The sequence below is a fragment of the Zingiber officinale genome, chromosome 4A, assembly GCF_018446385.1.
Source record: "Zingiber officinale cultivar Zhangliang chromosome 4A, Zo_v1.1, whole genome shotgun sequence".
In the NCBI taxonomy this organism is placed as follows: Eukaryota; Viridiplantae; Streptophyta; class Magnoliopsida; order Zingiberales; family Zingiberaceae; genus Zingiber; species Zingiber officinale.
The window spans coordinates 124,165,500-124,180,766 of NC_055992.1; the positions used below are offsets into that span (position 1 = coordinate 124,165,500).

Here is a 15,267-nt window from a genome sequence, read left to right on the forward strand (position 1 = left end):
ATCCGGCTTTCACATCATCATTCAAATATCCTAATTTTAGTAATTAAATATTACATCAACTAAATAGGAAAGGTATTTCTCTTAAATATTTGTAATCCATTTAAATATCCATTTTTCGAGGGGACCCTAAATTTTCATAAAAAAAAATCTCAGTTAGCCTTATTGACTATCTCTGAGGGTAATCGGCCCGACCTCACGAAATTTTCCTATCGATCACTAGGGTAAATCAGGAAGTGCATGCGGCGGCCAACCCAGAAGCCTAACATCCATTAGTTACGCGTCGCTCACCATTTAGAGAGAAAATTTCTACAAATACGCCGTAGTTGTGATTTAAACCGGGGTACTTAGGTGACAATCTAGATATTCTACCACGACACTATGACCCCGAGGACTCTTAAATTCCCATCAAAGCATCCATTATAAGAGGAGTATTTCTCTTGAACTAAATATTTACCAATCAAATATCTATTCATCAAACATTCACTTTTAAAGTCAAGATAAATACCTTCCTTATGTGCTAGTCACTATTCCAAAGGGCAGTAGCTGTCCGTGATTTACCTTCTCCGTGTTAGCCCTGGGACAAATTGGCAGGGGCACGGAGAGAGACGAGCGTATTCACTTTTTGCCACCACTCTTAAATATCTGTAATTTTACAATTAAATATTTTACTAATCAAAATACTGATGATGAGAATTATTTTATTAATTTACATCTAATTTTAAATTTAAATAAAATTGATTATATTTTTAATTTTTAATTTAATATATTTTATTAATCATTTATCCATAAGTATTTGTTATCTAATATTTTTCTATATATTTTAATAATTATTAAAAAAAAGCATATCGTTACCTGACTCACCGCTTTTAATTTAATTTATTTATTTATAAAAATAAGAAACACCAGATAAATTCTAAATACCCCTATATATATCGATAGATAATTTAATATTATATAAATAATAAATATAAAAATATATTATTAATTATTATAATTAATTATTTTAAATAAGTTTAGCTAAGTTTATTTAATTTTTAAATAAATTTTATTTAAATTTAACATGGGAGTTATTTAATTTTATCATGAGTCAAGCTCGAGTTCAGAACTAAAATCCAAATTAAATTCAAGTTAAATTTGAGTTCGAGCTTCTTATTATTCAATTCAGCTCGGCTCGTTTTTTTTTTTAAACTTCAGATATTAAAATAAAAGTTATTCAACAAATTTTGGCCTAAATTGTAATTTCACTGATAAGATTTTCCATATTAAAAAATTAATATACCTCGTTTTCCCGCCCAAGGAGTCGAGACAGATGTCATGGGCGCAGGTGGCGATATCCCCTCTCCGGCTCCGACGCCGAGACCTGCAGGCGCTCGCCTCTCTAATACTTGGAAGAGCCCTCCTACTCCGGCGACGATGTTTTCCCCTACCTCTGCCGCCGACCAAAAAGTAGTGCGTGTCCTTTCCTTTACCCTGTTTCGATTTCTTCTGGGCGATGTCCCGTTAGGGTTTCCAGCCTGAATCTTGATTATTAATCTTCCAACAATAACGGAAAAAAGATGTTAATTTTACAGGTTAGTCTGTTTGACTGGTGGTTGTTTGAAGCAGAAAAACATGTCGATGGTAAAAGATTGGCTGTAAGTGGATTTACTAAGAGGTAAGTCCTATAATACTGATCCGATTTTGTTAGAGTTAGTAACGTAGCTTCTCCTTGGGAATTCCTGTATCTTTACTAGTTAAAGTAAAGTAGACATTTTTCCTAACCGTCTGTAAATGCTGATTTCTTTGGTTCCTTCTGGTTAATTATCTCTGTTTTGTGCGCGCGCGTGTCTCCAATAACTTGAAGCAAGCCTTTCGTCCTAACATTGCATATCTATACCTTGAATTCCTTAAACTTCAATTCAGGCAACAAGCAGCTAGAATCTTCTATTCTGCACCCATTGTGAAAAGAAATGATGCTTATACTATTGAGGCTGCAGATGGGGTTATAGTTTTACTTGATGGCATGATAAACAAATCACGCACGCAAGATAATGGTTTTCCTCTTGAGGTATGCTCTTTTTTTTTCTGCTTGTTAGACCAATATGTCAGAATGACTGTAAGTTACTGTACTTGTTTCTCCAAGATCGTTCCCTAGCAGTGCTCTTTAGCTAATAAAATTTTAAATGTTGTATTTTCTCACAACAAGATCGACTTTTAAATGATATTGAAAAAAAATAATATATTGACCTAGAAATATAAAGTATAGCGATATTTGTCTTGCATGTTTTCTTTTTTACACTTTTACTATTCTACTAGTAATTCAACATACCTGAACCTTTTTTCTCATTCTATGTGCAGATGTGCAATCATTTCTTGGTTGGATTTCCATATGACTGGGATCATTATATTGGGGGTTATTACAGGACGAGAGCAACTTGTAATCCTGTAAAGTTATCATCTCATAATCAAATCCCTGTAGATTCAACTTACAGTGCAGGGAAAACATTACCAGTTCATCTTGAAGAATTTTCATTTGGTAGAGTGCGGAATTTCTTGAGCTCCGCTGGGAACAAAGTGACAGATAGCTTTATTGCCCTTCAAAAAATTGTTAGCAGTAGAATGGATCCGGAAATGCAAAAATTTGTATCATCGCCAGTGGATGAACTTAGTAAGCATGTGGACAAAAATGATGGAACAATGGTTGGTTCTGATCCATCATTCAAGATGTATGCTAAGGGTACAGCAACTTGTCATAAACAAGTTGCATTCTCTAGCTTGAATGAAAATAATGCATTCCCATTGACTATGAGCACCCGGGCTACAAGTGGCATGCAGAAAAAGCCATCAGTGATCAACTTACATGAGATGAAGACAGACAATCATTTAGTTCCCATCCTCAACCTTGAAGAAAATATTCGAACACAAGATTCTGTGTACCTAAATGAAGATCCTGAAGGCCACACTAACTCTACTGGAAATGCCAATATTCTGAGCAATCCATCGTCAAAATCTTTAGAAATTTCAAATCTCAGTCACAGTGAGAAAATACCAGATAGTGTAGCAGAAATACTACCTTGTTCCAGTAAATCAGCATTAGAAACTATAAGTTCATCAGATTGTTTGTTTTCTCCTATGGATTTGAAGGATGAGAATGTAACTTCAATGAAGGGAATACATTTTGCAAGTTTAAAAAATTCTGTTCATTCTGAAATCGTGGAATCCAAGAAGGCTAAAGCCTACCAAGAAGATAATGAAAATGATGGAATAATGGTTGGTTCTGTTCCATCATTCAAGACTTTTGCTGAGGGCACAACAAATTGTCATAAACAAGTTGCATTCTCTAGTTTGAATGAAAATAATGCATTCCCATTGACTATGAGCACCCAGGATACAAGTGACATGCAGAACAAACCATCAGTGATCAACTTACATGAGATGAAGATAGACAATCATTTAGTTCCCATCCTCAACCTTGAAGAAAATATTCACACAAAAGATTCTGTGTACCTAAATGAAGATGCTGAAGGCTACAATAACTCTGGAAATGTCAATATTCTGAGCAATCCATCGTCAAAATCTTTAGATTTTTCAAATCTCAATCACAGTGAGAAAATGCCAGATAGTGTAGCAGCAATACTACCTTGTTCCAGTAAATCAGCATTAGAAACTATAGGTTCATCAGATTGTTTGTTTTCTCCTATGGATTTGAAGGATGAGAATGTAACTTCAATTAAGGGAATAAATTTTGCAAGTTTAAAAAATTCTGTTCATTCTGATATCTTGGAATCCAAGAAGGCTAAAACCTACAAAGAAGATAATGTTAGAAGAGGAAATGTGAAAGGTGAGCTAGGATGCATTGCTTTTTCCAAAATGCTTAACAAGCTGTGCTCAGGAAATGCAGAAAAATCTACAAGAGATGAGATAAATGAGCTGTGCCGTAGTATCTCTGAAAAGATTAAGAGTTGCAGTATTCCTTCCGGGAGTCCTGCTCCTCAGAAGTCTTATTTAATTGATAATGATCTTGCCAGAGGATTTGTGGTTGATATTTGCTCAGAAAAGGAACCTTTTGTTGAGTCTACTGAAAAACAAGAAAGGCAGGAAGATCTAAATCAGATGCACAACCAGGACTGTACCAAACTCATTGCCCCGGAACATTATAAGCATTGTTTTGCATCAACTGAATCTCTAGATGTGGATGACTTAGGAGGTGAAAGTACATCCCTAAAAGAAAATTTATCGACTATCCAGGGTCCTGAGTATCTAATCCTGGATGGCATTTGTACAAGAAGTGGGCGTGTACTTAGCTCACCTACTGTCTTTTCCCTGCTGTCAGGCACAAAAGTCAAAACAGTATCTTCTTACAAGATGAAAGTCAAAAGAGTCTTAAAGAAAAAAAATGTTGCAACTTCTTCAATGGATACACCAAATTACAAATCAGATATCTCCAAGGAGGAAAAGCTTGCATCTACATATGAAGACCGTGGCTCAATGCATAAGCCTCCTTTGGATCTTGCAAATACGTCTGAGATTTGCAATTTTGACTCTTTCAAAGAGAAGTTGAATGCTAGTCGTGTGAAATACAGTCAGAACTTATCATCTTTACCCAGTGATGATATGATCAATGAATTGAAAGTTAAAACTGGATTTGCCATTGGTCATGTTGGTATGGAAAACAGCAGTCAGGAAAATTGTTCTACTTTCATGAAATGCGCAGTTCCGTTGGATAATGCTGCCAAGGTTTCCTCTAGTAAAGATAAATCTATGCTACTGGCTAATGTGAATTTAACTAACATGACAAATAACCATGATGTAAGTGCTCAATTGTATTTACTTACTGGTGACTAGGTAAAGGAACCTGATGTTTCAAAAGCAGAGGGATGCAACAAAAATACGAGATTGCAAATGTCTAGGAGGAAGAAAATGTCGAGCCAAAGCACCTATGTAAGTGTTCACTTTCTATTTTTTGTGTTGGTCTCATTTGCTTCCATACTTTAGTTTGCTCAGTGTATGTGATTTGGTATTTAGGTGGAAAGTACTTCATATGATAAATGTATAATATTTTCTTTAAGCAGCTTTTAAATTATTTTCAAAATCATTAGTCTTGCAATTACTTGTGGAAAGGGGGCGATGATCTATATATATCTCATTGTTTAGTTATAAAGAGGAAATGATGGAAGGAAAGGCAGAAAAAGGTCCAATGTGCTGATGTGATATTTTCTTTTAAATAAATCAGCTTCTCTCCTATCATCTGCCTAATTTTGGGCAGATCTATATCGGCAGAAAACGCAAGAGATGAATCCTCCAAACTGATTCTTCTCTCAGCTCTTCCATCAAAATAAACAATTGAAGAATGCTTTTTCACCCCTTATCCCCAATAGCATTTTTTCTACTCTACATTCTAACTAAACATGCTGTTAGGACTTGGGATATTATCACAGTAATATATTGATAGTATAAAATAGTTTATCGATGTATATAACCTAATTCTGCCATTTCCATTTTTGCCTTGGAGTATGCTCGAATCTTATATCTGTACCTTATTCTCAAGTGTGTGACAATGTCAAATATGATTAGATCCTTTTGTGTTATGTTTAAGCTTATATTTCTTTAAACTTGTCTTCTACATTCCCCAGGTACACCAATCTCCACTTACTAGGGAAAAGGCTAAAAAACTTGCATTGGGCTTACCAGAAATTCTCAACTTAAAAAGATCCAGATCAGGTAATATTTTTGTTTTGATTATGTGACTTAATTAATTGACCCATTGTTTTTATGCTGGTTTCTAAGTTGATGCATAACTCAGAAAGTGTAACATACTTTGTAATTTTTAGCAGGCCGCTTGATCGTACCTCAGCTGGACAATGGGTGTCAGCAGATTGTCTATAATGCGGTATGTAATGTTTACTTTGCCATTGATTATATTGGGCCAGGAGGGTCTCTTAACTCTTCCTTTTTTTCTTCTTCCTAGTGGAGTTATTTCACAAACAATAGTCACATTTTGTTTGACAGTTAATGACAACTTAAAAGACAAGTAGTGGTTACTGTAAGAATTTTAGTTTTTACTGGTCGTATGTTATGGTTTGAATATATACAATATCAATTCATTATGTATGCACAATAAAATTCCATTGATACTGAGCTAAATTTGTGGCAGATGCACAAACTAACACTGAAATGTGTCATGGTTGAAGTAAACTGAGTGTGATATATTGAGTTTATGAATTCATTAAGATAACATTATATGCAACCCTATTAAAAAAAACAGAAATATGTCATGATTGTAGTAAACTGGGTGTGCATGTTCCTATTTACTGAATTTACGAATTTATTTAAGCAGCATTATCTGCAACCTTAATATCTTATTAAAAAAAGTATTTGTTGGTGGCTTCCTCATTCTCTATTTCTGAATGCGATGACTCTGTCCTTCACAAAAGAATTTGCATCGTTGTCCCTCGTCAAGTCTTATGAGGACAACAGGTCAGATGCCTTTATTTCTTGTTACTAGCTATACACAAACGCCATCTAGGTACCTTCCTGTTTGAATCCTATCCAACTCACTGCAGGTTCTTATTCTTATATCCGACCACTATCTTTAAACAATAAATGAGTATTTTCTATCCATCTTATAAATGCATAATATATTGTTACTAGTGGAGACACAATTTATGCAATTTCCAACTCCGTGTAGTCAGTGTTACCATCTAAACCGAATCTGAACTTGATTATTATGTATGCAAACTCAACTTAAGCAGGTGGGTATGAGTGGATATATTATAAAATTTTATCATTGCCATGACCTAATTTGTAATAGGCCCTTACATGTAGGGATGCCAACTTTATTTCAGACTTCAAAAGGCTGATTCTTGTTTTTTCTGGACACTATTATTTTTTTACTTCAATTTATGCATATACTTGCAGGATGGTACAATCAATGGCATAAAGGGTGTTGATATGTTGTGTTCTCGTGAAGGTTTGTTCGACTTTTTCCCCCCTTAAAAAGGTTTATTTGTGACAGCCAATTTCTCTGTATTTATTTTTCTGACCAAAGCATAGATATCCTACTATCATTGTTTTTTCTTGCTTTTGTGATTTCTTTTGTTGGAATGAAAATGACCTTAAGGAGCGAAAGTGTTCGTTATTAGCCTGCCCTATGAAGTGAGGAACTACAAGTTAATCATCGTCTAAGCTTGTACATGGTGTTTTTGTGCTTTAGTTTTAAGATAGATCATACTCAGGCCCGAAAAGGCACTATAATATCTGGTAAATTAATGCAATTGCAAAGTTTTGAGCATGCAGGAATGCATAAGATTGTTTGGATAAAAAATTGTTTCAATAAGCACACATTGCTTTGCGTTCTTAATGTCACTGCAACTTACCAGTTCAATACACATTGACAAGGTGCTGAATTGGATAAGTGAACCAGTTTCTTCCCCTAATTTTTCTTCTTTTTATTGGAAAGCAAGTCTGATTGTGTCTCTGCTCGTTTCCCCCCTCTAATCTCTAATTTATCTTCTACCAGGAATCAAATCGGCACCGCCAAAAAGGCGAAAAATTGTCACTAAGAGTTAGCAGGCGTGATGGCTAATGGACTTGTACTTGGAAGTTAGTTGTTTGTATCTTGACTCGTTTTTGTACATTGTTACTTGAGGGTTGGTTTTCCCTCTGTTTGACCCTTTTGATGCATGTAAATGTAAATTATAATCTTTTTTTTTCTTTAAGAAGATTACATTACTAAAAAATTATAACATGCTACACCATTATCCATGATCAGTTCTCTACCACCATTTAATAAAAACTTAGCAATCTGATGAGCTCATGCATTCCAATTTTTAAATTATTTTCTTTCATTGCATCTAGAGTTATGTTAAATTATATTCTCAAATATTATTAATTATTTAATTTGTTCTTTGTAGTAACTTAACAAGTCCATTTTTTATTATTATTCCACTTTTTTGCTATATTAATTTTTTACACGACTTATTTTCTAATTGCTCAACTTAACAAGTACATTTTATAGTACGTGCAGATTAAATTCACCCATCATGGACCATGCTCGACCTAATGTTAAAATAATACGAGACTATATTTCCTAAGATTTATTTATATTTTATTTTATTCTTATATATATATAAATTTAATTTCTATTTTGAAATAATTTAACGATTTATAAATTTTAAATTACAATTTACATAGTCTCAAAATTTAGGTTTCTTTATAACCCTGATTTAACTCCTATTTTGAATATCATCACAGGAGATTCTTAAATTTTATTATTCTAATTTAACCTAAATTTATTTAACACAAGTAATTTCATTAAAACATGACCCTTTTATATAGTATTACATCGTCCGTTTTAATTTTTTTTTATCCACAGTTTGTTCCTTTTAATTTTTCTATACATATAAACTATCGTGGACGATCTCCACGTGGGTACCTGACGAAGGAGCAAAAGTTTTAATCATTTTATCTGTATATAATAATTTTTCTCTAAATTAAAATTAAATTCTCTTTCCTATTACATATAAGAACCATCACAACAATACAATAATTAAATATTTTCCCACTAAATGGATTAATTATATAAATCCTTTTATACTATTAAACTCTATCTCCTATTATATCATCATCTATATTAAAATAAATTTTATCTTTCTTTATTATTATTAACCAAATCTTTTTTGATCTTCCTCTTTCTAGTTTGATATGTATGTTTATCATAATTTCACATCACCTAAGTGGAGAATTTATTGGTCATTTAAGTACATGTCGGTACCATCTTAACGTGTTTCTTGGATTTTTTCTTAATAGATGCAACTCTGACTTTCTCTCTAATGCTCTTATTTCTTATTTTGTCTATCCTCGTATATCCACACATCCACCTTAACATCCTCATCTCTGCAACTCTCATATTCTGCTCATGTGTTCGAGTCATAGCCCAACATTCAACTCCATATAATATAACAAATCTAACTGCGAGTTTATAAAACTTACCTTTAAGTTTAAGAGATACTTTACGGTCATATAAAATACTCGACGCTCCCCTCCATTTCAACTTTCTTGCTTGTATTCTATGTAAGACATTTCTCTCAATCCCTCCATTGTTTTGCAAAAAATATCCTAAATATTTAAATCTCTCGGTTCCGGACAACTCATCCTCTCTTATTTTAACAATTGTCTCATTATTTCTAATATTGCTAAACTTAAATTCCATATATTCTATTTTTAATCTACTGGGCTTAAAACCTTTCCCTTCTAGTATTTCTCGCTAAGATTCTAATTTAGCATTTACTCCTTTACGTGTTTCATCTACCAAAATAATATCATTTGCAAACAACATGCACTATGATATTGTATCTTGAATGTGCGTAGTGAGTTCGTCCATAATTAGTGTAAAAAGATAGAGACTTAGAGCTGATCCTTGATGTAACCCTATCTTTATTGGAAAAGCTTTAGTTACTTCTCCTGAAGTCTTTACTTTGATCGTTATATCCTCATACATATCCTTAATTAATTCAATATATGTTACGCTAACACATCTCTTTTCTAGAATTCTCCATATAATTTCTCTTGGTACTCTATCATAAACTTTTTCTAAGACAATGAATACCATATGTAGATCTTGTTTTTGCACCCGATATTTTTCAATTAATTGTCTAAAAAGATGTATAACTTCTATTGTCGACCTTCCAAGCATGAACCCAAATTGATTTTCGGTCACTGTGGTATACTTTCTTAATATTTTTTCTATTATTTTTTCCCAAAGTTTCATAGTATGACTCATTAGTTTAATACCCCTATAATTTGCACAATTTTATACATCTCCCTTGTTCTTATATAAGGGAATTAGAGTACTTATCCTCTATTGATCAGGATTTTTTTTATTTTCAATATCATGTTAAATAATTTTGTAAGCTATTCCATACCTTGTTTCCCTAGGCACTTCTATACCTTTATCGGAATATCATCTGATTTAACCGCTTTTCTATTGTGCATCTCATTTAAAATTTGTTTTACTTCTAAAATTTGAATTCTACGATAAAAATTAAAATTTCTATGTTCATTTGACCTACTTAAATTACCTAAGTTAAGTTGGTCACGTAAACCTTCATTAAAAAGTTGATGAAAATACCTCTTCCACCACTCTTTTATTTCTCCATCATTTACTAGTACCCTATTATATTCATTTTATACATTTTATTTGGCTAAAATATCTTGTTTTTCTTTCTCTCACTTTAGCTATTCTATAAATATCTCTTTCCGCTTCTTTTTTAGCCAATTTTTGATATAATCGTTCAGAAGTTTCATTTTTTGCTTCATTTACTACTATCTTAACTATTGTATTTTCTCGTCCTTACAAATATATAATTCCTTATAAGTTATTCATTTTTTCCTTTACTTTCTCTTGTACTTTTTCATTCCGCTACCCAGATTTCTTAGTGGTGTATGTCCCTTTGACTCACCGAGTATACTCTTAGCTACTATTTTCAACTTTGATATCATCTTATCCCGTGTTGTATTAGAGTCATCATATATTTCACCTAATGCTTGTACTTCTACCTTCTTTTTAAATATATTTTGCTTCCCATCCTTTAACTTCCACCACTTAATTCTAGAAATCATATATATTTTCTTTCTATTGATATTATGTTTGAAGCGTATATCCAATACTACTAACCTATGTTGGATAGTTAAGCTTTCTCCAGGGATAACTTTGTAATCTTTACAAATCTATTTTTCTTCCTAACCATAAGAAAGTCAATTTGCGATTTATTATTTACACTTTTTAATGTGACTAAGTGTTCTTCTTTTTTCTTAAAAAACGTATTAGTTAATATAAGGTCATATGCTATCGCAAAATCTAATATAGTTTTCCATTCCTCATTTCTCGTTACAAACCCATAGCTCCCATGCACCCTCTCATATTCCTCATTTTTCACTTCGACATGCCCATTTATATCACCTCCTATTAAAATCATTTCATTTGGTGGAATATTTTATAATATTTCATCTAAGTACTCCCAAAATCTTGATTTGATGGCTTTATCTAAACCTACTTGTGGTACATATATACTAATTATGTTCATAGTTTCTTTCACCACTATTATCTTAAGGGCTATAATTCTATCCTCTTTTCTAACTACTCATACAACTTCATCCTTTAACAAACTATCTACAATAATACCACTCCATTTCTTGTTTTTATTTTTCCAATATACCATAACTTAAAACCCGAGTTCTCTATCATCTTTGCCTTCTCGCCTATCCATTTGTCTCTTGTACACACAAAATCTAATTCTTCTCTTAATCATCATATCTACTACCTCCATTTATTTACCAGATTCCTATGTTCTATGTTCCAAATTTTAGATTATTAGTTTTCTTATTATATTTGTTCTTATCCAACCTATGATGTGAGAACTCTTGCCTATTTAACACTACACCTAAGTTTTCATGAAGATGTAGCCGTCTTTGCTGAGACATTACAGTTGAACTCTGTAACGCGAATTCTTGCATATTTAGCACTACATCCGAGTTTTGGAGATGTAATAGTCCTTGTCGAGACATTACAGTTAAACTCTGCAACGTGTTCCTTCCGGAAAACAACCTAGCATTAGCACAATAGTTTAATGGATCCATTCATTGAATATTTGTCATAATTTTAACGCTGTTTGACAACCTAACACAACCCTCCTTTATCCAGCTTGGGACCGACCGACCATGATCAATCGTCATGTATATAACAACCACCATGGTACTTATTTATAAAAGCCAACATAAAAAAAACTAGCACCGTAATGGTGATTGGTATATTTAAGTTGTACCATAATGATGATTGATATATTTAAGTTGTGATGTTGATTTTTAAAAATTAGTACATAATGATTGCATGAGAAAATTTCATTTTAATTTAAAAAGGAAAGAAAGAAAAATTAATATACGTAGATAAAAGAGATATAACGTCTCTTATCCAACGTGGCATTCAAAGATTTAAGTCATTTAACCTTTGAAGACTAATTATCAGTAAACAAACACATTCTTTAATCACATTACTTTCTGATGATCACGATCAAGACAACATTTTTTTCTTCGTTCTTATAGTATTTCATAAGATGTATCAAATCCACACATTTTTTTAAAACATCTTCCTGAGTTAGCTACCTATAGATCACCAGGGTTATGGCTAATCATCCCAAAATTTAGAATATAGTTAACAGATGACTCGTAGCTTCAACTTGAGAAGGCAAATGCTGGAAGATAGTCCACGCGAAAATATACTCTGACTCTCTGAGATCCCTAGTTAAGATGGTACCGCCGATCGTCTGCGCATCCAAGCACCCCACGATAAGTTGCCTTCAGAATCATTCATCCTCCTCGTCCGCAACTTTGTGAGCTGATCTTCCCAATGGCCTTTCCATCCTGATTTTTCCTCCAGGTCCTGATGAAAAAAACAAGGAAAATAACAATAAATTTCACTTCATGTAAAAGTTTGAATTACATTCCCTAAACTATAGGAAACAGTTTAAAGAAACAATACTAATAAGTGCCTAACCACAAGTATCAGCTTATAGAATCATGAATGCATTTTCATTGCGAAAAACATAACACAATCGTACTCCAATATGTTCATCAACAAATCATATTTACATGTGTGGGTGCGTGCGCGCCTGATCACGATGGCTTATATAAGTTTACAACAAGTTCTCCTTGTAGGAAAACTATAGTCTTTGAACAAGAAACTAAACTCTGGTTATGAAGTTAAAACTCTATTTGACATGTGTTGTGGAAAGGGAAAACAAACTATAGAGATTTGCAACTCCAAACTCGAAGTGCTTGATGAAAAAGTAGAGAAATTCAAAATAGATCAAACTAGATAGGGTAAAGTTTTGTCATATGAACACTAGTAGCATTTGTAAACAAGAGAGAAGTCCACAAACACCACTGTCATATAGAAAGGGGCCTTTGGATGTTGTAAGGGCATGAACTTTTATTATGCTAATGATATTTGATACGATTCAAAAACAGATTCTCAGCAACAAAGCAACCATGAATTCTATATATCCTATAATTGTAAATAGCTTTAATGGGCAAAAGTAATTATAGTAGCAAGCTTTGCACATAGAAAATCAAACCCTGTTTCAACTTTCATCATAAAAAATCTAACAAAAACTTTATACTCGACCAAAAGTCTAACTTTAGATGCACAAAACAAAAGGAATTATCTTAGCTGATGAATGTAAAACCAAACAAATACAAAGGACTGGGATAGAATTCATCTTTCATCGGCGCAAGGCGAAAAATTGAAAACTTATCCTATTCATTAATGGTAGCTAAAGTTTTACCAAACTCAATGAGAAAAATCACCTTTTGGGGGTAAACAAGAAGAAGAAAATATCGATTCTATGTGCGAAGTCAGCTAAATAGGAAGTAAAAGAAGGCAGAAAGTCCGCAATCTTATCCAGATTTCGAAAGACAAACAGGAGAGGGGAACCCTAGATCGGACCTCCTCGAAACGGCTCCGGGCAGAGAAGGCGAGGGTCAGTCCCCGGGTCAGCTGGCGGTCGTAGATCTCACGGAGTCCGGGGTCGGAGAGGGTCTCGTAGGCCTCGTGGACCTCGATGAACCGCCGGGTGTACTCCTCCGCTCGGTCCGGAGGGGAGACGTCCGGGTGGTACTTCCGGGCCAGCCTCTTGTATGCCTTCTTGATTTCGCCGGCGCTTCCGCTCGCCGGCACCCCCAGGAGGTCGTAGAAAGTCCGTGCAGTCTCCCGAACGAAACCCTCAAACAAATTGGGGCCGGCCCGGCACGTGGTGGAGCGGAGCGAAAGGCGCCGACCGGCCGGCCAGCGTAGGAGAACGCGACCGCGAATACGGACGGCAGAGGCGGCGGCGCCGGAGGCTGGCACGGGGGAGTGAACGGGGAAGGTCAGGTTCCGGGAGATCACTGCGGTGTTCATTGTGATCTTCTCCTCTGCCGCGCGCTCGCGCCTCACGACGTTCTCGTGATTTCCGCTGCTGCTGCAACTTCACAGACTGGAGCCCTCCAATAAATAGAAGTCGCCGCCCCCACGAGAACAGTGGGCCCCCTCCTATATACAGAAATTGCTATTTAATATCATTATTTTTTTTTTGCATTGAAAAGCAAAATTTTATTCCATTTTTTCAAAGAGATAAACATATTTTCAATTTATTTATATTTTAAATATCTTAAATATTTATTTTTTAGAGAATTAAATAAAGCATGACGTGAAACTGGAACTTTCTATCGGAAAGAAAATTTCAAAAACATTAAAAAGAAAAAAAAAATCACCTCCTGAGTCATCAGTGCAGGCCGATTAGGTCATAAGATTCAATGAACTTTCCATCATTTAGAATAGAACCAATTCCACTCAGAAATCTTCTCCACCATGCCCGCTTGTTGAGTTTTTGTGCGATAGTAAGCGATGCTACAGACTTTTTAGACACTGAGAATTTAAATCTTATCCTACATTACACACGAAGAGTTTAACGGTCTGTTTGGTTGAAGGTGAGGGAAGGGGAACGAAGGGAAAATAAGGAGAAGGGAAATTTTGAATCTTATTTAGGAAGGAGTGAGGAAAAGGAAGAAAAGGTAAGAAAGGGTAAACTTTAACCTTCATTATCTATGGAAAGAGAGATTTTCATACACCCCGAATTGGGGTATGAGGAAGGGGAAGAGAAAATAAAAAAAAAATTTATTTAAATTTTATCCCTGTTCTTAATAGTTCAAGAAATGTTCTAATTTTTAATTTTGCTATGTCGCCGGAGTCCAATTTCCTCGTCTTCTTCATAGCTCGCTTGCTGTCAGATTATTAGAGGAGGGGCTTCAACACACCTTTTAACTGAATTGAAGGGTGAAACCATTTTTATCATCAAAATTTAAGAGGATATCTATTATTTTTTAATTTTTCTATCAAAATTTAATAAGTTTTAAAAAAATAGGAATTCTCATTATTAGCATTATCTTTCAATTTTTTTATTTAAAATTTCTAAAATCATTATTTTCATTATTTAACATTTAATTACTTGATTATCGGTAATTTATTATTTTATTATGAATAATATAAAAAGATTATTTTTTTATTTAAAAAATAACTAATTTAAATGATAATATAAAAAATTAATTTTATTATTAAAAATATCTAATTTATATTTACAAAATAAATATTAATATTATGAAAAATGTCTAATTTAAAAAATAAGGGTATTTTTGTAACTTTATCTATTTAACCTTCATTCCTCTTTCTTTCCTCTCAAACAAAGTATTACATGT

General features: G+C 33.7%; 2 protein-coding genes across 2 annotated transcripts; one reads left to right on the top strand and one right to left on the bottom strand.

Annotated features, from left to right (window-relative positions):
• The first annotated feature begins 1,296 nt into the window (after nucleotides 1-1,296).
• LOC121970935 lies at nucleotides 1,297-7,752 on the top strand. Its single transcript, XM_042521961.1, has 9 exons — nucleotides 1,297-1,449; nucleotides 1,572-1,654; nucleotides 1,903-2,047; nucleotides 2,338-4,716; nucleotides 4,825-4,920; nucleotides 5,613-5,700; nucleotides 5,814-5,869; nucleotides 6,898-6,949; nucleotides 7,499-7,752. The coding sequence occupies exons 1-9, from the start codon at nucleotides 1,315-1,317 to the stop codon at nucleotides 7,546-7,548; spliced, it is 3,084 nt and encodes a 1,027-aa protein (XP_042377895.1). The 5' UTR covers nucleotides 1,297-1,314; the 3' UTR covers nucleotides 7,549-7,752.
• A 4,249-nt stretch (nucleotides 7,753-12,001) lies between these two features.
• LOC121970937 (chaperone protein dnaJ 20, chloroplastic-like) lies at nucleotides 12,002-14,015 on the bottom strand. Its single transcript, XM_042521964.1, has 2 exons — nucleotides 13,481-14,015; nucleotides 12,002-12,415 (listed from the first exon to the last, which is right to left on the bottom strand). Exons 1-2 carry the CDS (start codon nucleotides 13,931-13,933, stop codon nucleotides 12,278-12,280), a joined length of 591 nt encoding a protein of 196 aa, XP_042377898.1. The 5' UTR covers nucleotides 13,934-14,015; the 3' UTR covers nucleotides 12,002-12,277.
• Between the last annotated feature and the right edge of the window lie 1,252 nt (nucleotides 14,016-15,267).